This window comes from Lithobates pipiens, unplaced genomic scaffold, assembly GCF_037356315.1.
Source record: "Lithobates pipiens isolate NorthernLeopardFrog02 unplaced genomic scaffold, aLitPip1_a1.2 Scaffold_13, whole genome shotgun sequence".
In the NCBI taxonomy this organism is placed as follows: Eukaryota; Metazoa; Chordata; class Amphibia; order Anura; family Ranidae; genus Lithobates; species Lithobates pipiens.
Window position 1 is genome coordinate 516,285,540 of NW_027507718.1, and position 23,999 is coordinate 516,309,538.

Below are 23,999 nucleotides of genomic sequence, written 5' to 3' on the forward strand. Positions count from 1 at the left end.
CATGACCTCATCCCTAAACTATCTGCACCATATTGGTCTCATCTTCACCAAATATATGGTCTCCTCAACATCACTGGAATGAAACATATGCCCTCATCTTCATTTCTACATCATCTGCACCATATGTATGACCTCATCTTCATCCTTTCATCACCTGAAACAAGAGTATGGCCCCATCCTCATCCCCAAACTACCTGCACCAGACATACAACCTCATCTTCAGCTCTACATCACCCACAACAAACACGTCTGCATCTTTATCCTTACACAAACCTACACCAAACATATGGCCTCAACTTCATCCCTACATCATCTGCACTGAATAGAAGAGGTCATCTTCAACCCTAGATCATCTGCATCACACATAGGGCCTCATCTTCATCCCTTCTACCACATGTACTAAACATATGACCTTATCTGCATCCCTTCAACACCTGCACCAAACATATGACCTCATCTTCATCATTAAACTATCTGCACCATATTGGTCTCATCTTCACCAAATATATGGTGTCCTGTTAATCCCTACATCACCGACGTGAAACATAAGGCCTCATCTTCATTTCTACATCATCAGCATCAAAAATAGGGCTGCATCTTCATCCTTACACCAAAAAAAGCCCTCATCTACATTTCTACATCATATGCACCATATGTATGACCTCATCTTCATCCTTTCATCACCTGCAACAAGAGTATGGCCTCATCTTCATCCCTAAACTTCCCTGCACCAAACATACAACCTCATCTTCATCTCTTCATCAGTTGCACAAAAAATATGGTCTCATCTTCATATCTACATCACCTACAACACGTCTGCATCTTTATCCTTACACAAACCTGCACCAAACATATGGCCTCAACTTCATCCCTACATCATCTGCACCGAATAGAAGAGGTCATCTTCAACCCTAGATCATTTGCATCACGCATACGGTCTCATCTTCATCCCTTCTACCACATGCACCAATCATATGGCCTCCACTTCATCCCTACATCATCTGCACCAAATATAAGATCTCATCTTCAACCCTGTATCATCTGCATCATGCATAGAGCCTCATCTTCATCCCTTCTACCACATGCACCAAACATATGGCCTCCACTTCATCCCTACATCATCTGCACCAAACATATGGCCTCCACTTCATCCCTACATCATCTGCACCAAATATAAGATCTCATCTTCAACCCTGTATCATCTGCATCATGCATAGAGCCTCATCTTCATCCCTTCTACCACATGCACCAAACATATGGCCTCCACTTCATCCCTACATCATCTGCACCAAACATATGGCCTCCACTTCATCCCTACATCATCTGCACCAAATATAAGATCTCATCTTCAACCCCATATCATCTGCATCATGCATACGACCTCATCTTCATCCCTTCTACCACATGCACCAAACATATGGCCTCCACTTCATCCCTACATCATCTGCACCAAATATAAGATCTCATCTTCAAACCTATATCATCTGCATCACGCATATAGCCTCACCTTCATCCCTTCTACCACATGCACCAAACATATGGCCTCCACTTCATCCCTACATCATCTGCACCAAACATATGGCCTCCACTTCATCCCTACATCATCTGCACCAAACATATGGCCTCACCTTAAGTACCATATCAGGCATGCAACATCTGCACACTATCATCTCAGTACCCACATACAATGTGTGACCTCATCTTTAACCTAACCCCATTTGTAGGAACCCAACTGAAAATGGTACCTATGGACGCAATGACAGAATTCACCCGGGCAGCCCGTGCCCGCTGCTCTCCCATTCCCCACAAGCCTCTGCACTCAGTGCTCATTACCATCAGTATCACGTGCAACCAAAAATCCAACCTGGCGAATGACCCCGCCGGGCATGTCAAGAATTTCACATGGCATACTGCCACACGCCCCGAGTGTCTCACCTCCATACAAAAAAGAGGTAAAGGCGGCAGATGTTAGCATTAGCGGCAAACGGCACAACACAAGAAGCCTGCATTAGATGCACATAAATTGTCAGCCCTTATGGCTCGCTTTTCCTAAGGCATCGTTCTTTTATTTATTTATTTTTGCAGTTTCAAAAAGGTGTTTGTGGTTCAGAGCGCACATCACCTGTGTGTTCTCTATAGCACACCTGCCATTTTTTTTTTTTATTACAACTTCTCCGAGGATTTTAAATTAACACGGAGATGAGAGGCATGAAGCCGTAGGTGTAATGGAGGAGCTGAACATACAAAGATGTTCCACCTCGGCGCGGTTAACTTTTTGCAGCACCTATAACCCCCCCCCCCCCCCTTGGAAAAGCCTGATTGGGGGGGGGGGGGCTGCTTGTCACACTCATTGCATGTTATAAAGAGTTACATGGATCCATCTTTTTTTACTCCTTAAAATGTGTTTGTGGGATTTTAACATTTCACCAATTAACACATACTTAATTATCCTATCATTAATTACAGGTATGATTTTTCGGAGTTTAGGTAAAGGTAGGTATTACTAGGCCTGGAGGGGATTTATTCAAATCAAAAGAGTCTGTGTTCGAAAAAAGTGTGCGCTGGAAAGCCCATAAAAAGGTCAAAATAGCCAAACAGGGATAAAAAGGGATAAAAAGGGATGCCAGACTGAGACCTCCTATAAAGATCTCTGCTGGTATGAATATCAGGGCTGATATTTTTACCGTATACAGTACTGTGCAAATGTTTTTAGGCAGGGGTATAGAAATGTAAAAAAAAAAAATATATAGTATGTAGAAAAAAAATGATTGCGCAGGTGAAAACAAAGAATATACAAATATAAAATGACGAGAAAAGCACAACACAACAAATTGTGTAAAAACAGAAAAAAAAAATTCCGTGCTATATGAGCAATACAGTGGGGATCGAAAGTTTGGGCACCCCAGGTAAAATTGTGTATTAATGTGCATAACGAAGCCAAGGAAAGATGGAAAAATCTCCAAATGGCATCAAATTACAGATTAGACATTCTTATAATATGTCAAAAAAAAGTTAGATTTTATTTCCATCATTTACACTTTCAAAGTTACAGAAAACAAAAAAATGGCGTCTGCAAAAGTTTTGGCACCCTGCAGAATTTATAGCATGCACTGCCCCCTTTGCAAAGCTGAGACCTGCCAGTGTCATGGATTGTTCTCAATCATCATCTAGGAAGACCAGGTGATGTTAATCTCAAAGGTTTTAAATGGCCAGACTCATCTGACCTTGCCCCAACAATCAGCACCATGGGTTCTTCTAAGCCAGTGATGGAGAACCTCGGCACTCCAGATGTTTTGGAACTACATTTCCCATGATGCTCCATTACAATGCAGAGTCCAAAAGCATCATGGGAAATGTAGTTCCAAATCATCTGGAGTGCCAAGGTTCACCATCACTGTTCTAAGCAGTTGTCTAGAAAACTGAAACTGAAAATAGTTGACGCTCACAAAGCTGGAGAAGGCTATAAGAAGATAGCAAAGCGTTTTCAGATGTCAGTATCCTCTGTTCGGAATGTAATTAAGAAATGGCAGTCATCGGGAACAGTGGAAATTAAAACAAGATCTGGAAGACCAAGAAAAATATCAGACAGAACAGCTCGCAGGATTGTGAGAAAAGCAATTCAAAACCCACGTTTGACTGCACGATCCCTCCAGAAAGATCTGGCAGACACTGGAGTTGTGGTACACTATTCCACTATAAAGAGATACTTGTACAAATATGGTCTTCATGGAAGAGTCATCAGAAGAAAACCTCTTCTATGTCCTCACCACAAAAAACAGTGTTTGACTTTCACTTTGCAAATGAGAATATAGACAAGCCTGAGGCATTTTGGAAACAAGTTCTGTGGACCGATGAGGTTAAAATATAACTTTTTGGCCGGAATGAGCAAAGATACGTTTGGAGAAGAAAGGGCACAGAATTGAATGAAAAGAACCTCTGTCCAACTGTTAAGCATGGGGGTGGATCAATCATGCTTTGGGGTTGTATTGCAGCCAGTGGCACAGGGAACATTTCACGAGTAGAAGGAAAAATGGATTCAATAAAATTTCAGCAAACTTTGGATGGTAACTTGATGCCATCTGTGAAAAAGCTGAAGTTAAAGAGAGGATGGCTTCTACAAATGGATAATGATCCTAAACACACCTCAAAATCCACGGGGGATTACATCAAGAGGCGTAAACTGAAGGTTTTGCCATGGCCTTCACAATCTCCCGACCTCAACATTATTGAAAATCTATGGATAGACCTTAAAAGAGCAGTGCGTGACAGACAGCCCAAAAGCGTTTACAAGCTATGATACTTGCCAAAGGGGGCAGTACACGATATTAACTCTGCAGGGGGCCCAGACTTTTGCAGACACCATTTTTTTGTTTTCTGTCATTTTGAAAGTGTAAATGATGGAAATAAAATCTAACTTTTTTTGACATATTATAAGAATGTCTAATCTGTAATTTGATGCCATTTGGAGATTTTTCCATCTTTCATTGGCTTCGTTATGTACATTAATACACATTTTTACCTGGGGTGCCCAAATTTTCAATCCCCACTGTAGCAAAATGGTGCAAACAAATTAAACAAACAGTCCATAAAATTTTTCCACATATGTATAAGTGGTAACAAAGCCTTTAAAAACTTGTCCAAAATAAATGACCATTCACCCAAGTGCGCCTTCACCGTAAATCCAGAAAGATGTACGCTTACCAGATCTCTAGACTCCACATTATACGAGTCTAAATAAGCATGGGATTACAAATTATGGCAAATCCATCCATTTGAAATAGGTTGACAGTGTCATGGCAGACCGTGCCGACTTCTAATCGCTCTCATGGATGTCCCATAAAGAAGAAGCGTATCCACACCGTGTAAAACTATAGGATGATTTATTAAGAATAAGCACTGCTAAAAAATTTACACAGATCCAGTAAAGATTCAGCATGTAAATACAAGGATTTCTGGGCTGGGATCCACTGGTACAGAGATCAAACTTGCGTGGTATTGACAGACAGACTCCGCCCTACATGTTTCGTCAAATAAGTCATGGCGGTGGCCTACACCAGGGGCACCTGATTTGCACTTCTGGAAAGGCCTAGTCAACGCTATGATGCCATATTACAAAGCATCGTACTTATCTAGGGGCTGTGGGAAAAAATTTGACAAGGTGTGGCAAGCATGGTATATCTCAGACCTGACTGTAGGTTAACGCCTGATTTTAGAGATACACTACCCTGTATGTTTGTACAATATCACTAGGAGGGCACTGTTGGGAGATTTGGGGCATCACCCTTAAGTCCTTAAATGAAGTGGGTGGTGGGGCAAGCTTTGATTGATCCGGAAATCTCATGGGGATGGGGAGAGGGAACTGAGCAAAAGGGGTGCGGGAGGGAGGGGGGGGGTGGGGAGGCTTCTTGTTCTACCTAGTAGGTAGTGCAACATTAGATAGATGGGACATGTTTATTGCCTGTACATGTTATGTGGGCCACGTTGGCCTAATACCGACTTGGTGTTGTGCAGAGTCGGCTGTTGGTTTAATGTAGAAGGGTGAAAACTCAATAAAAAGAAATTTATAAAAAAAAAAAAATATGACGTCATGTAGGGTGGAGTCTATGTCAACAGCCCACAAGTTTGATCTCTGCACCAGTGGATCCCAGCCAGGGAATCTTTGTATTTACATGCTGAATCTTTACTGGATCTGTGGTTTTTAGCAGTACTTCTTAATAAATCATCATATAGTTTTACACTAAGAATAAGCACTGCTAAAAACTAACACGGATTTATCTTTTGACAATGTCTTTTTCAAAAAAAAAAAAAAATTGGGTCACTTTTATTCCCATTACAAGGAATGTAAACATCTCTTGTAATAGACAAAAAGCATGACAGGACCTCTTAAATATGAGATTTGGGGTTCAAAAAGACCTCACATCTCATATTTACACTAAAATGCAATAAAAGAAAAAAAAAATTCTTTTGAAAAAAAAAAAAAAATCTCCTTTAAGAGCAATTGGGCGGAAGTGACATTTGACGTTTCTTCCGCCGGTCATGCTATGGAACCGAATGGGGGCCATCTTCCTCTCACTCGTCAGCTAGCCAAACAGGAGAGAGGACTCGATTATCTCTGCTGCTACTGGTGGCTCCGGTAAGCGGCGGAGACCACTGGAGCGTGGCGGGAGTGGGCTCTCTCCCTTCCCTGATAGGCAAATCTGCTGCAGAGACCACTTTTATCTGAAAGTGGGCCGCCGGCTGAAGAAGAGGATACCGGGGTTATGACCACTATCTGCTGCCATAACAACGGTATTCTTCTTCAAACAGCCACCATATAGCGATGGCGGGCGATCGGCAAGTGGTTAAACAAAGGAGAATGGATCTCACCGCTCCAGGCGCATACACGCAGGCTGTAAACTGTCTCTTCGGATGGGAAGCCTCAGGTGCTGGCTATTACCACTAGCAACAGACGAAAAACAAGCTCTGGACTGCCGCACTCTTCAGAAAACCACTTTCTTTTATTGGAAAATCACATCACAGCTCAACAAACACAACGAACAAGGAAAAATTGCTGACGTTTCGCACTAGCTGTAGTGCTTATTCATAGCTATGAATTTCATCTGTTGCAAGTGGTTAAACGAGCAGCATTTTACCATGAAAGCGGCTGTGGCCCTACTGTGAAAGGGGTCTTATCCATATGTGGAAACATTTTATGGACGGTTTGTTATTTAATTGATTAGGGCTCTGTGGGGGCCAAACCATCACTTCCAGGCCTCCTTGTTTTTCTTTACACTGAAGATCCTTCCTTTTGACATTGGCTGCATGTTTGGGGTCACTGTCCTGCTGTACAATTTATTTGGGGCCAATCACAGGCCTCCGTGATGGTATGGCATGATGGATAAGTATCTGCCTGTAAAGTAGGAAAGGGAAAAGGTTCATTCCAGGAGAAACAGTGTGGGGGGTGTTACATGTCACACAGCGTTTGTATCAGTTGTATACTCTATTATTAAGGGTACACCTCACCCCAGCAAGGTTATTTAAAATGGGGGGTAAGAGAGGATCCGGTCTGCTCTAGACGTGTCAGAGACCACGGTGACATAATTTCATCTTTTATGGCGTTGTCCAAAGTTGCACCTTTTCTGGACGGGCGCTCTCAAAACCATTAATAAGGGGTTTCAGGCCAGCATCCAGGCAAATCCTAAACCAGTGGTAGGGAACCTTGGCTCTCCAGCTGAGACATTGCAAGACCCTAATGCCGCGTACACACGATCAGATTGTCCGGCGTACTTAGTCCGCCGAAACGCATTTCAGCGGACAATTCGATCGTGTGTGGGCTTCAGCGGACTTTTCCACCGTGAAGTCCGGCGGACTAAGAAAGTATTTTTGCACTCCAATCTTCTTGTCGGACTTGGGCTTCAGCGGACTTGGGCCCAGCAAGGTTATTTAAAATGGGGGGTAAGAGAGGATCCGGTCTGCTCTAGACGTGTCAGAGACCACGGTGACATAATTTCATCTTTTATGGCGTTGTCCAAAGTTGCACCTTTTCTGGACGGGCGCTCTCAAAACCATTAATAAGGGGTTTCAGGCCAGCATCCAGGCAAATCCTAAACCAGTGGTAGGGAACCTTGGCTCTCCAGCTGAGACATTGCAAGACCCTAATGCCGCGTACACACGATCAGATTGTCCGGCGTACTTAGTCCGCCGAAACGCATTTCAGCGGACAATTCGATCGTGTGTGGGCTTCAGCGGACTTTTCCACCGTGAAGTCCGGCGGACTAAGAAAGTATTTTTGCACTCCAATCTTCTTGTCGGACTTGGGCTTCAGGATACGTTCGTCAGTATGCTAGTACGGCAGACTAAGAATGACGCATGCTCAGAAGCAAGTACGAAAAAGGAAGCTATTGGCTACTGGCTATTGAACTTCCTTTTTCTAGTCCCGTCGTATGTGCTGTACGTCATCGCGCTAGCAAACGCCGGACTTTCTGTGTGTCCGTGTGTGTCCAAGTCCGTTCGGTAGAAAGTCCATCGGATTGTATGTCGGATTGTATGTCGGACTAGGTACGCCAGACAATTTGATCGTGTGTACGCGGCATAACAATCACAGGCATGACTCCTAGAGGCAGAGGCATGATGGGATTTGTAGTTTCAAAACAGCTGGAGAGCCAAGGTTCCCTACCCCTGTCCTAAACCATTGATATTGGGTATATTGGATGACCTCCCAAGATATTCCTAAACAAGCCACTCTTCCGAGCACTCTTCCAGGCCCGTAAAACTAATTCTCCAGCAAGGAGTAAAGTGCTCAGATGGGAGACATGATACGATTAGAGAAATATATCTTTCAATGCAGAGGTTACCCGGGGTAAATTTGATAAATTATGGTCCCCGTGGCTACATAATCCACGTCATTCTCTAGTTGATTTAATATTAGACCAACTACTTATGTAAATGAATGTTTCTGATGCCTCTGATGGGATATTTGGGTTTTGGGATTCTATGTGGGATGTAATACGGATGTCATGGTATTGTGGATACGGGAGGTGGTTTCATTGGTGGAATTTGTTACGTTTCTGATTTACATTTTTTCACTATGTGTACGTTCTGGCATATGTACTATTTGGCAATGTTTTGTCTTCCTTTTTTTTATCTCAAAAAATAGAAGTATCTGCCTGTATTTCTCAACATTGAGGACACCACTGGTCTGGGAACAATGAAAATCATAAACAAGATATTTGGGGGGCACACCCTAAAAGATCCATTAAAGATGGTGCAGCCATAAGACCATGCAACTGAACAAAATATTACATGCAAAAAAGACATTTACCTCCTGCAAGGCTTATTTAAAACATCTAACATTCAATACAAAAGTGTAGCGCTAAAAAACAAAACAAAACCGAGTGACATATCTCATGTGCCACCTATCAAAAAATTCAACGGTGTTCTTTGTGATAAAAACATAAAACTAGATATACACCAGGATTATGTTATGTAAACCAATCATTTGAAATAATGACAAATAAAAACAATTGTATATATAATTGTGTTAATTAGTGAACAAAAAATGAGAATGTTCAACGATCCAAGTAGAAATCAACACAGTCTCTTAGTGTAAGACAATGAAATTCCACGTGTATGGTCGTATTCACATTCCACCATCCTTGAATATGAAAATCATGCAGACACCACGTGACAATTCCACCACCGTTTGCAATACGAGCTTACCAGATGTATTTGACCCAAACGAATATACATTCCAAGGATCAAACAGGCTTGTGTAGTTTAGATCGATTCACATTCACAAGGCTCCCCAGGAAAACTTCAAAAATTATCATTCCACTCATATACAGAACAATAGGTTATCTCCCTCTATATGATCCAGCTCAGATTGTTGGATACATGTAATAAGAAAATGGGGCCATATAGTGTAATTCTATTTAAAAAAAATTTTTTTAGAAAAGATATAGCAACAAACTCACATTTGTACAATGGATCAAGTGCTTTTTCAATAAAAATTCAGCTGCAGTAGAATCCCGACGCGTTTCGTCCTCAGACGTCTAGACATTTTCAAAAAACGTTATAAAAAAAATGGGGATTTGGTCACACCATATTGCTATATAGTGCTTAAGCCCACTTACTGCAACAAAGCACCCCATGATTAGTGGGTCCTACACTATCCAGAGACTGGGAGATCCTGCTTCTCTAAACCATGGGAGCCATACACTCCTCTATATCGGAGAACTAGAGGTCTCCATTTTGTTTGTCTATTGTATGGATTCTGTCAAATCCTTTTGGGCGCGGAGCACCCCACCCCCTCACCAGTTCCTCTCATTAGTGTCCACCTGTGTCATGGGTGGAGACCTCTAGTTTTCCCATATAGAGGAGTATGGCTCCCATGGTTTAGAGAAGCAGGATCTCCCAGTCTATGGATAGTGTAGGACCCACTAATCATGGGGTACTTTGTCGCAGTAAGTGGGCTTAAGCACCGTATAGCAATATGGTGTGACCAAATCCCCATATTTTTTTTTATAACGTTTTTTGAAAATGTCTAGATGTTTTAAATAAGCCTTGCAGGAGGTAAATGTATTTTTTGCATGTGTGCGCTGTAATATTTTGTTCCAATGAGAATCATAGAAACATCATGCTTACTTACCTTCCACATCAGAAAATGTCCATCAGTGCCATCAGCTCAGAACTGGCAGAAACCAGTGGGATCCAGATACACCCATCAACTGTCTGGAGAAGTCTGGCCAGAAGTGGTCTTCACGGAAGAATTGCGGCCAAAAAGCCACACCTCAGACGTGGAAACAAGGCTAAGTGACTCAACTATGCAGGAAAACCTAGGAACTGGGGTGCAGAAAAATGGGAGCAGGTGCTCCGGACTGATGAGTCAAAATGTGAAATATTTGGCTGTATCAGGAGGCAGTTTGTTTGGCGAAGGGCTGGAGAGCGGTACAATAATGAGTGTCTGCAGTAATCTGTAAAGCATGGTGGAGGTTCCTTATAATTTGGCGGCTGAATTTCTGCAAATGGATTTGGAGATTTGTTCAGGATCAATGGTGTCCTCAATGCTGAGAAATACAGGCAGATACCTATTCATCCATGTCATACCATCAGGGAGGTGTGTGACTGGCTCCAAATTCATTCTGCAGCAGGACAACTACCCCAAACATACAGCCAATGTCATTAAGCAATATCTTCGGGATAAAGAAGAACAAGGAGTCCTGGAAATTATGGTTTGGACCCCACAGAGCCCTGATCTTACCATCATGTCTGTCTGGGATTACATAAAGAGGCAGAAGGATTTGAGGCAGCCGACATCCACAGAAGATCTGTGCTTAGTTCTCCAAGACCTGCCGAGTTCCTTCAAAAACTGTGTGCAAGTCTACCTAGAAGAATTGATGCTGGTTTGAAAGGAAAGGGCGGTCACGCCAAATATTGATTGGATTGGTTTTCTCTTCTGTTTATTTACTTTCCATTTTGTTAATTGATAAAATTACAGTATGTCACAAAAGTAAGTACACCTCTCACATTTTTGTAAATATTTTATTCTATCTTTATTTATTATCTTTTCATGTGACAACACTGAAGAAATGACACTTTGCTACAATGTAAAGTAGTGATTGTACAGCTTGTATAACTGTAAATTTTCTGCCCCCTCAAAATAACTCAACACGCAGCCATTAATGTCTAAACCGCTGGCAACAAAAGTGAGTACATCCCTAAGTGTAAATGTCCAAATTGGGCCCAATTAGCTATTTTCCCACCCCGGTGTCATGTGACTCGTTAGTGTTACAAGGTCTTAGGTGTGAATGGGGAGCAGGTGTGTTAAATTTGTTGTTATCGCTCTCACTCTCTCATACTGGTCACTGGAAGTTCAACATGGCACCTCATGGTAAAGAACTCTCTGAGGATCTGAAAAAAAGAATTGTTTCTCTACATAAAGATGGCCTAGGCTATAAGAAGATTGCTAAGACTCTGAAACTGAGCTGCAGCACAGTGGCCAAGACCATACAGCAGTTTAACAGGACAGGTTCCACTCAGAACAGGCCTCGCCATGGTCGATCAAAGAAGTTGTGTGCATGTGCTCAGAGTCATATCCAGAGGTTTCCTTTTGGGAAATGGGCATAGGAGTGCTGCCAGCATTGCTGCAGGGGTTGAAGGGGTGGGGGGTTCAGCCTGTCAGTGCTCTGCATGGCTGTCGTTCCAGAAGGAAGCCTCTTCTAAAGATGATACACAAGAAAGTCCGCAAACAGTTTGCTGTAGACAAGCAGACTAAGGACATGGATTACTGGAACCATGTCTTGTGGTCTGATGGGACCAAGATAAACTTATTTGGTTTAGAATAGATGGCGACAAGTGTGTGTGGTGGCAACCAGGTGAGGAGTACAAAGACAAGTGTGTCTTGCCTACAGTCAAGCATGGTGGTTGGAGTGTCATGGTCTGGGGCTGCATGAGTGCTGCCAGCACTGGGGGGGCTACAGTTCATTGAGGGGACCATGAATGCCAACATGTACTGTGACATACTGAAGCAGAGCATGATCCCCTCCCTTCAAAGACTAGGCCGCAGGGCAGTATTATAACATGATATCAACCCCACACACACCTCCAAGACAACCACTGCCTTGCTAAAGAAGCTGAGGGTAAAGCTGATGACTGGCCAAGCATGACTCCAGACCTAAACCCTATTGAGTATCTGTGGGGCATCCTCAAACGTAAGGTGGAGGAGCACAAGGTCTCTAACATCCTGCAGCTCCGTGATGTCGTCATGGAGGAGTGGAAGAGGACTCCAGTGGCAACCTGTGAAGCTCTGGTGACCTCCATGCCCAAGAGGGTTAAGGCAGTGCTGGAAAATAATGGTGGCCACACAAAATATTGACACTTTGGGCCCAATTTGGACATTTTCACTTAGGGGTGTACTCACTTTTGTTGGCAGCGGTTTAGACATTAATGGCTGTGTGTTGAGTTATTTTGAGGGGACAACAAATTTACACTGTTATACAAGCTGTACACTCACTACTTTACATTGTAGCAAAGTGTCATTTCTTCAGTGTTGTCACATGAAAAAAGATAAATATTTACAAAAATGTGAGGGGTGTACTTACTTTTGCGAGATACTGTAAACTGTTAACACTTCTACTTCCGAAAGCACTCTTCATTTACAGCATTTTTTTTTTACACCTGTCTAAAACTTTTGCACAGTATTGTATGCGTCACAATGAGGAGGTCCTTTTTAAAAAAAAGAGACAAATAGGCAGATGTTATGTAGAAATAAATACATTGAGCTGTTACAGTTTTTTTTTTTTCTAATAAAACAAAGATCAGCTTTGATGATGGGCTCACCTGCTTTATCTTCTGAGCTGCCCAGAGCTGGAAAACAGGAAAAAAAAAAAAAAAAGAAGTGATATCCACATCCCACAAAACATTGTCACATCATAAAAAACCCGGGGACACAGCTTTTTTACTGCAATTTTTAGAGTTTCTATCGGGGGGGGGGGGGGGGGGGGGTGAAAGTACCAATGTTCCCAATGGCATGGGCCTCCTGCATCACACTTAAAGCGGAATTAAACCCTCCTGTCCTTTTTAGCCAAGGAAGCCGCCATCTTGGCCTCTGTTTGATCTTCAACTGCCATGATGATGCGCAGGTGATCAGTTAACCACTTTCAGACCGGACCAATTTGCTGGTCAAAGACCAGACCACTTTTTGCGGTTCGGCACTGCGTCGCTTTAACTGACAATTGCGCGGTCGTGCGACGTGGCTCCCAAACAAAATAAACATCCTTTTTTTCCCACAAATAGAGCTTTCTTTTGGTGGTATTTGATCACCCCTGCGGTTTTTATTTTTTGCGCTATAAACAAAAATAGAGCGATAATTTTGAAAAAAACGCATTATTTTTTACTTTTTGTAATAATAAATATCCCCCAAAAATATATAAAAAAACATTTTTTTCCCTCAGTTTAGGCCGATACGTATTCTTCTACATATTTTTGGTAAAAAAAATCGCAATAAGCGATTATTGATTGGTTTGCGCAAAAGTTATAGCGTTTACAAAATAGGGATAGTTTTATAGCATTTTTATTAATAATTTTTTTTTTTTTTTTTTTTTACTAGTAATGGCGGCGATCAGCGATTTTTATTGTGACTGTGACATTGTGGGGGACCCATCGGACATTTTTGACACATTTTTGGGACCATTGTCATTTATACAGTAATCACTGCTATTTAAATGCAGTGATTCCTGTGTAAATGACACTGGCAGTGAAAGAGTTAACCAGTGGGTGGCAGTGTAGGGGTTAAGTGTTCCTAGGGGTGTGTTACTAACTGTGGGGGGGTTGGGCTTTCATTTAGTGTACACTGATCTCTGCTCCAATCACATGGAGCAGAGATCAGCGTCACTAGTTGCTAGGCAGAATGGAAAAATGTTGTTTATACAGCATTTCCTCCATTCGGCCGCTCCGTGAGACGATCGCGGGGATGCCCGCGGCGATCGAGTCCGCGGGTCCCGCGACCGGACTCACGGGGGTCCCGACCAGCGCGGGAGCGCGCTGCCAGCGGTGCGCTCCCGATGGCACGGCGGCAACGAATATTGGACGTACATGTACGCCAATATGCCTGCCCGTGCCATTCTGTCGACGTACATCGTCGTGCGCTGGTCGGGAAGTGGTTAAGACACCAGTCATTTGAAGGCTTGACAGTTTGATTGAGAGCACAAGCAATGTGACAGTTACATTCCCAACTTTTATAAAACGTTTGCCGACGGCCCTATAGCACATTTACTGCTACAGGGCTGCCATGCTACATATTTGTGATCCTGCACTTCCGGGTATCAGAAGCTGGCAGGCTCCCACTGCGATTCTACACAGCAGGTCCCGCAGACCCGATGTCTGCCGGAACACACTGATCGTTCTGTACACAATGTAAACAAGGCAGATTGTCGTTCTGTCAGTACTGAAGGCATGGATCCTGTGTGCAGCAGTGCCAGATAACAAGCCGTACACCATGTTGTTGTCCAATTCATACACGTGCAACTTAAAGTTGCAGAGACTTCAACGTAGTTCCTGCAGTACTTTGGTCCAACTTTCATGCAACTTGAGGGCCATAGACTTCAATGTTAACCCTCAAAAGTTGCAAGAAAGTCATACCTGAAATGTTTTACATGCAAGAGTGGTGCAACAGTTGTCCGTTATCTTTGGTCAAAGCCAAAGTCGCATCCAATTCAATCCAATGCAGATACAAGCCACAGCAAAAAAAATCGGACAAACGAGCTGACGCATTTCACGCTTAACAGTACTTAGTCATAATGAGTAAGGAAGGTAGTGGTGCGCTGTACACAAGGAGGATATATCTATTGATAAAAGTAGTATATAAAATTCGCAATGGGGGGATATCCAGTAAACAATACAGGTCTGGGTATGTCTATGTGACTAGTTTAAACAGCAACACTCATTTCTACTAATAGTCCACAACATAAATACATAAAATAGTGAAAATTCATATAAAATCCAAAGTGCAACGTGTTGCGATCCTATAGTCGCATAAAAGTGCAAATATTCCAATGTGCCGCTGTGGCTGATAAAACAATAATGCTCGTTGCTATTAGTGTAAAATCTACAACATAAAACCGTGAAATAATAAAAACAAGAAAAAAGAAAAAACACAATATAACATTCAAAAGTGCAGCGTGTTGCTATCCTAAAATCGCATAGAGTGCAGGTGTTCTGCTGTGGTGCACATAGGCAAACCTTCAAACATAAATAATAATTAAGTACTTATGCTGGCCATACACGGTTCGAATTTCGAAAGAATTTTCTTTCGAAAATCGTATCTAAGAATTTTCGTATGAATTTCGCACCATTAGTGGGCTGCAGCAACAGCCGATTTTCGTGCGGAAATAAAATTTGAGGAATCGGACATGTTGGAAATTTTTAGAAAAACGAACGATTTTCTAATCAATGATGGGAGAATCGTGCGAGAAACATAATAAGAAAAAAAAATGTACGGAGATGAAAGAAAATTTACGGAGAGAAAAGAAGATTTCCAGCCAAGAAAATTATTTTCTGTAGCGACATGAGGTGAAATTGAAGGCTTGGATGGCCGAATTTTGAAAATCAATGGTGGCGCCATCGGATCACAAAAAAAACGAATTTTCTGATTTTGAAAAGAAAATTCGTTCGAAATTCGACCGTGTGTGGCCTGCATTAGTCATAGCATGTGTGAAACGAGTCAGCTTGTTTGTCCCATTTTTTTTGCTGTGGCTTGTATCTGTTGGACTTTGTACTAATAAAGGCTATATTCCGGAGTGCCGCTGGTGTTCCAGTTTCGAGGAGAGAGTTCTTTTTTTTTTCTTTTTTTGTTTCACAAAATTTTTATTGAAAGAATATAAAAGCGCAATACAATGTCATACTGGTATGGAGGCATAAACATATTACATGTAATAAATGGGTTTTACTGCTGTTCAAAAAACAAAAAAGTATCAATATGGTTATATAGCTTGTCTAGATTTAGATTTTAAGCATTTATTATTAAATACATAGATTTACATTTATGGAATCGATGATTTTTCGATATGATTGTAACACAATGAAGGTAAGGAAAGGAGAGGAAAAAAAAAGGGGGGGGGGGAAGCGGGAGAGAGTGGGGTATACAATAAGGTGAAGTACAGTTATTGGGTTGTTTTCTCAGAGATTTCTAAGCCCTTGTACACACGGTCGGACATTCCGACGGAAAATGGCCGATCGGACCGTGTTGGCGGATAATCCGACCGTGTGTGGGCTCCATCTGACTTTTTCCGTTGGAATGTCCGACCAACAAAGTTTGAGAGCTGGATATAAAATTTTCCGACAACATAATTCGATCGGACTTTGTCCGATCGTTTGTAGAGAATTCCGATCGAACAAAGTGCCACGCATGCTCAGATCAAATTCCTAGACCAAAGCTATTGGCTACTAGCCTGAATGTAGTCCCGTCATAACAAACAAACGTCATCACTTTCTGAACGATCAGATTTTCCGACAACTTTGTCCGACCGTGTGTATGCAACACCGGTTTCAGACAAAATCAGACGGATTTTATGGTCGGAATGCCTGACCGTGTGTACAAGGGCTTATAGGTTACTTTCTAGCATATGGGTACTGTGATTAGGTAAGGGTAGCTTTATAAGCCTGAGAGTTTTTGAATTCTATCCAATAGGTACCAAATCGATGTAAAATTGGATATTTTCTCATGAGAAATACTTACGAGTTCTTCTATTTTTTCTATGTTGTTAATTCTCCTGAACCATTCTTTTTTCGAAGGGGCTGTGTTCGAACGCCAGTGACATGGTATACAATGTCTTGCTGCGTTTACCATGAACATGGATAGAATTGTGGTGTAGCAGATATTGCGCTGGGTTGAAACGTATGTTTTCTGAGGTGACTGAAAGTATATTTTCATGAACTATTTTCCAGAATTTCTTTATTAACCACTTAAGCCCCGGACCATTTTGCTGGCTTAAGACCAGAGCACTTTTTGCGAATCGGCACTGCGTCGCTTTAATGGACAATTGCGCGGTCATGCAAAGTGGCTCCCAAACAAAATTGACGTCCTTTTTTTTCCCACAAATAGAGCTTTCTTTTGGTGGTATTTGATCACCCCTGCGGTTTTTATTTTTTGCGCTATAAACAAAAATAGAGTGACAATTTTGAAAAAAACGCATTATTTTTTACTTTTTGTTATAATAAATATAAAAATATAAATAAATATCCCCCAAAAATATATAAAGAAAACTTTTTTCCACTCAGTTTAGGCCGATACGTATTCTTCTACATATTTTTGGTAAAAAAAAATAAAAATCGCAATAAGTGATTATTGATTGGTTTGCGCAAAAGTTATAGCGTTTACAAAATAGGGGATAGTTTTATGGCATTTTTTTATAAAAAAAATTTTTTTTAACTGGTAATGGCGGCGATCAGCGATTTTTATTGTGACTGCGACATTATGGCGGACACATCGGACATTTTTGGGACCATTGTCATTTATACAGCAATCGGTGCTATACAAATGCAGTGATTCCTGTGTAAATGACACTGGTAGTGAAGGGGTTAACCATGGGGTGGCAGTGTAGGAGTTAAGTGTGTCCTAGGGGCGTGTTACTAACTGTTGGGGGCTGGGCTTTGTTTTAGTCACTGATCTCTGCTCTAATCACATGGAGCAGAGATCAGCGTCACTTGTTGCTAGGCAGAACGGGGAGATGCTGTTTACAACGGCATCTCCTAGTTCAGCCGCCCCATGAGACAATCGCGGGTATGTCCGTGGCGATCGAGTCCGCGGGACCCGCAACCGGACTCACGGGGGTCCCGACCGGCACGCGAGCGCGGACGGCAAATTTAAAGGGACGTACAGATACGCCCATTTGCCTGTCCGTGCCATTCTGCCGACGTACATCGGTGTGTGCCGGTCGGGAAGTGGTTAAGGGGCAAGATCACCAAATGTGTATCATCGATCCCTCCTCATCTTTGCACCTCCAGCATCTATCAGAGGTCTGGGGATAAAATTTATGTAATAGAGTGGGGGTTCTGTACCACCTTGTGGTTATTTTAAAGCCACACTCTTGGGTGACAACGTTTAGTGACCCTTTATGTGCTTACATGTAAATTGTTTCCCAGTTCTCTTCTGTTAGGTTTGTTTTGAGGTTTTTTTTCCCACGCTTGACACGACACGCTGGAGAACTCCGTGTTCTCTCCAAACAGCGAATTGTAGAGGGTAGATATAATATGTCTTTGTGGAGTTTTTTTGTACATAGGGTTTCCAGTGTTGTAAGTGGTCTTGTCCAGAATTGGACTGTCTCGCTTCTGGTCAGAAAGTGTCTGATTTGTATATAATTCCATTGTGGGAATAAGTATGGATCAGTTTCCTTGTTCAATTCATTTCTGGTTAAAATATTCTCTCCTTTAACCACTAGAGATCCGCGCTATAGCCGAATGGTGGCTACAGCGCAGACCTGCTTTGCCGGGACGACGTCTATTGACGTCGTCCCGTGCACGAGCGGCCTGCCACCTATCAGTGCCACCCATCAGTGCCACCCATCCGTGCCACCCATCCGTGCCACCCATCCGTGCCACCCATCCGTGCCACCCATCCGTGCCCCCTTATCTGTGCCCATCAGTGCCGCCTTATCTGTGCCCATCAGTGCCGCCTTATCTGTGCCCATCAGTACCACCTTATCTGTGCCCATCAGTACCACCTTATCTGTGCCCATTAGTGCCACCTTAACTGTGCCTATCAGTGCCCACCAGTGCAGCCTATCAGTGCCCACCAGTGCCGCCTCATCAGCGCATTTCAATGAAGGAGAAAAATGACCTGCAAAATGTTATAACAAACTATTAAACATGATTTTAATTTTTTTTTATTTTGCATCTTTTTTTGTTTGTTTAGCAAAAAATAAAACTCCCAGCTGTAATTAAATACCACCAAAAGAAAGCTCTATTTGTGGGAAAAAACTGATAAAAATTTAATTTGGTTACAGTGTTGTATGACCGCGCAATTGTCATTCAAAGTGCATCAGCGCTGAAAGCTGAAAATTGGTCTGGGCAGGAGGGGGGTTTAAGTGCCCAGTAAGCAAGTGGTTAAAGAAATGTTTGACTAGTATTTCATTGTGAGGCCATTTATTGGTCAGGAAGTGTTGTTCTTGACCTGGTGCGAAATCAGGGTCGTCTCCAAGTGGCGTTAGTAGACATGTGCTTTTGTTTTCGTCCGAATTTCAGGTATTTTGTTATCGTTTTGACAAACGATAACGAAAGCATGTAGTCCGAAAAACGAAAGATCCGACATAAATAAATGCTTTATTTTCATTTTGACACAATTCGATACAGATAGGAGATTTGATGTGACAATAACAATCTGTGTCTATTGAACTTGTATCATAACAGTTCATTCACACAGGGGCAACACAACTTCCAGCACAACTTTGGGAGGCAACTTGGACACGACTTGAGTGTGAATCACAGTGCCACTTACAACACGACTTTAATGTAAAAAATTTTTTTTTTTAAAACGCATGGGTTCCCCTTCAAGAGCATACCAGGCCCTTCAGTTTTGGTATGGGTATTAAGGGGAACCCCACGGCAAAAAAAACGGCGTGGGGGTCCCCCTCAAAATCCATACCAGGCCCTTCAGGTCTGGCATGGATTTTAAGGGGAACCCCGCACCAAAAAAAAGGGCATGGGGATCCCCCTCAAAATCCATACCAGACCCTTATCCAAGCATGCAACCTGGCAGGCTGCAGGAAAAGAGGGGGGGACGAGAGAGCGCCCCCCCCTCCTGAACCGTACCAGGCCACATGCCCTCAACATTGGGAGGATGCTTTGGGGTCCCCCCCAAAGCACCTTGTCCCCATGCTGATGAGGACAAGGGCCTCGTCCCCACAACCCTGGCCGGTGGTTGTGGAGGTCTGCGTCTATTGAACTTGTATCATAACAGTCCTTTCACATAGGGGCAACGTGACTTTGGGAGGCAACTTGGACACGACTTGAGTGTGAATCACAGCGCGACTTACAACACGACTTTAATGTAAAAAAAAAAAACCGCATGGGTTCCCCTTTAAGAGCATGCCAGGCCCTTCAGGTCTGGTATGGGTATTAAGGGGAACCCTGCGCCAAAAAAAAAATAGCATGGGGGTCCCCTTCAAAATCCGTACCAGGCCCTTCAGGTCTGGCATGGATTTTTAGGGGAACCCCGCGCCCCAAAAAAAAACGGCATGGGGATCCCCCTCAAAATCCATACCAGACCCTTATCCGAGCATGCAACCTGGCAGGCCGCAGGAAAAGAGGGGGGGGGACGAAAGAGCGCCCCCCCCCCTGAACCGTACCAGGCCACATGCCCTCAACATTGGAAGGATGCTTTGGGGTCCCCCCCAAAGCACCTCGTACCCATGTTGATGAGGACAAGGGCCTCATCCCCACAATTCTGGCCGGTGGTTGTGGGGGTCAGTGGGTGGGGTGCTTATTGGAATCTGGAAGCCCCCTTTACCAAGGGGACCCCCAGATCCCGGCCTCCCCCCTGTGTGAAATGGTAAGGGGTACAAAATTACCCCTACCATTTCACCAAATGTGTGACAAAAAAAAGTGTTAAAAATGACAGGAGACTGTCTTTGACAAGTCCTTTATTAAAGTCTTCTTTCATCGTCTTCATCCTTCGGTTTCTTCCTCCTTCTTCCTCTGATCCGCTTCTTCTTGCTCCAGTGTTCTCGTCCGGCATTTTCTACCACGGCGTCTCTTCTTCGTTCTCGGGCCGCTCCGCGCAATTGGAGGCACCCGCTGTGTGACGCTTCTCTTCTTCTGACAGTTCTTATATAACGGAGGGCAGGGCCACCTGGTGACTCCACCCCCTCTAATGCATGGAACCGTGTGTCAGAGGGGGCGGAGTCACCGGGTGGCCCGCCCTCCATTATATAATAACTGTCAGAAGAAGAGAGGCGTCACAAAGCGGGAGCCTCCCATTGCGCGGAGTGGCCCGAGAACGAAAAAGAAACGCCGTGGAGGAAGATGCCGGACGAGAACACTGGAGCAAGAAGAAGCAGATCAGAGGAAGAAGGAGGAAGAAACCGAAGGATGAAGATGAAAGAAGACTTTAATAAAGGACTTGTCAAAGACCGTCTCCTGTCATTTTTAACACTTTTTGTCACTGAAATGGCAGGGGTAATTTTGTACCCCTTACCATTTCACACAGGGGGAGGCCAAGATCTGGGGGTCCCCTTGGTAAAGGGGGCTTCCAGATTCCAATAAGCACCCCGCCCGCAGACCCCCACAACCACCGGCCAGGGTTGTGGGGATGAGGCCCTTGTCCTCATCAACATGGGGACGAGGTGCTTTGGGGGGGCGCTCTTTCGTCCCCCCTCTTTTCCTGCGGCCTGCCAGGTTGCGTGCTCAGATAAGGGTCTGGTATGGATTTTGAAGGAGACCCCCACGCCATTTTTTTTTGCCATGGGGTTCCCCTTAAAATCCATGCCAGACCTGAAGGGCCTGGTATGGATTTTGAGGGGGACCCCCACGCCATTTTATTTTAATTTTTTGACACGGGGTTCCCCTTAATATACACACCAGACCCGAAGGGCCTGGTATGGAATTTCTGGGGACCCCCACGCATTTTTTATTCTTAATGCTAATGCTAACATGACCTGTGTGCAATGCAAATAGCCTTAAAAAAAAAAAAAAACATAGAAGACATACGACATTAGAATCCTAGTATAGCTTGTAGTCGAAATATTAGACCGAGAATGTATGATTGCAGCATCATACAGTGAGTTTCGCTGTTCTGTCGAATCTTCTTTAAACATTCGACAGACACCATAAGACACCATAAGCCTTCAATGACAGATTCAACCTTAATTCATTTGGATTTTCGGACGAATGCAATTTTTTAACGAAAAACAAAATAAATAAAAACGAATTTCGGGAGTAACTAAATAAATGTATTTTTCGGAAAAAAGCGAAATTCCGAAACAAAATATTTCAGTCTGCACATGTCTAGGCGTTAGTGGGCTAAGCCAAGGAGATGGGTTAGAGTATTTAAAGGTGTTTTGAAAGATTTCTAGGGAGGACCTATGGAGGGGATGTGATTCTTGCTAAGAGAGCTGCTTGATGAGAGTTCTATATCCACGTTTCTACCTGGAGCGGTGATCCCTTTCCCTTCTCCTAGAGTCGTGATGACGTGGTGCATGGACTTATTCCTGTGACATCAGCAGAGAGCGGACATCAGACCGCTCTCTGCTGAAAACGGGTCATAGGAGTGCAAAATGAATTGCACTTCTGTGACCCAGAGGAGAAGTAGAGCCAAACGAGCTCAAGTTGGACTTCTCCTTTATCATTCAAAGCAAATTCCCCCATCCACCCATGTCTCCATGCTTTATTTTGCTGAGAAATAACTTTGAAAAACACCCCCCTAGTATTTCTACCTGTGGCCATCTTGAGTAAGGGCAGATAATTCATGTAGCATTTACTTTCTGGAATCCATCTGCCCTTAGCTAAGGCATGCAGGCAGGGGGGTGTGCTTAAATCTTGAATAAGTGCCGGCACTTCTGTAAAATCCAGAAGCATAGCTAGTCTTTATATCACCAGAACAAAAGTCACACAAAAATACCAACGCGTTTCGGCCTTCAGGCCTTAATCACGCTTCACTGGTTAAACACTTGCTTACTGGACCAATTTCCGACACTTATGTTAAAATCATATTTTTTGGCTAGAAAGCTACTTTAATTTTATTTTTTTTTAAGCAGAGACCCCATAGTATAAAATAGTGGATGTTCCATATTTTTATGTCACACGATATTTGTGCAGTGGTTTTCCAAAGCAATTTTTGCAAAAAGTACAGTTTATTAAGTTTTTAATGTGCACAAACACAATACCCAATTGTTTCGTAAAATATAAAAAGATGATGTTACACCGAGTAAATAGATACCCAACATGCCATGCTTTAAAATGGAGTACAGTTGTAGAATGGCATAAAAAAAAAAATAGCTAAAAATTTCCATAGTTGGCGCTTTCATAGCCTTTACAGGTTACCAGTTTAGAGTTGCACAGAAGGCCTGTTGCTAGAATTATTGCTCTTGCTATACCATTCAGGGCGATACCTCATGTGTGGTACAAACACCGTTATCATATGCATGTGGTCTTCATATAGTACTCCTCTGTGGGCAAGCATGAGAGGACGTGGCACAACAGGTACTCTTTATGGAGAGATCTGGGGTCTAGTAGACCCCTAAGGTCTCCTCTGCCCTAGCAAGCATCTGATCACATCAAGATAATAATATTATTATTATTATTATTATTATTATTATTAATAATAATATTATTATTATTATTATTATTATTATTATTTAGTCCCAAGCCATGTCATTGGAAACACTGTTTATACCCAGAAATAGTATTATTATTATTATATTATTATTATTATTATTATTATTATAACTAGAAAAGCTACAATTTCTGGGGAAATTGTGTGACGTGTTCTTCCCTCCACCTACTGGAGTGGGCGGAGTAACTGGGGGGGTCATAATGTTTTGGTTGATCATGTGGTGGTCATAATGTTTTGGCTGGTCACAATGTTTTGGCTGATCATAACGTTTTGGCTGATCATGGGGTTGTCAGCTTTTGTCATCTTCCACTCTAGTTTTGAACATTTCGCCATTCATTCCTATTGGGACAAATTTTGCCGCAAAAATTACGATATTTCGTGAACCATTTGGCGAAACATTCCACAAAGTAATAGCACACCAATCAGGAACAATCCACACGTTTCGGTATATATTCAGTATATTTAGTGTAAAAGCTGTGGGAGGAGTTAGGGTGATAAATTTGGCTATAATAATAATAATATATATGTGAGATAACAGTAAGTGCTCTTGCTATGCAAGAACACTTAATAACAAATAATATTTCTGGGTATAAGCCATGTTTTCAATTATATGCCTTAGAGCATAATAATAATAATAATAATAATAATAATATTTCTGGGAATAAGCAGTGCTTCCAAATATATGCCTTAGAGCATG

General features: G+C 42.7%; 1 protein-coding gene across 1 annotated transcript in view; it reads right to left on the reverse strand.

Annotated features, from left to right (window-relative positions):
- The window catches only part of SFXN5 (sideroflexin 5), a 447,465-nt gene that overhangs the window by 305,511 nt on the left and 117,955 nt on the right, over nucleotides 1-23,999 (reverse strand). Inside the window, exon 4 of the mRNA XM_077478081.1 lies at nucleotides 12,817-12,843. Coding sequence (XP_077334207.1) covers nucleotides 12,817-12,843 — 27 coding nt within the window. The remainder of the gene's footprint in view (nucleotides 1-12,816; nucleotides 12,844-23,999) is intronic.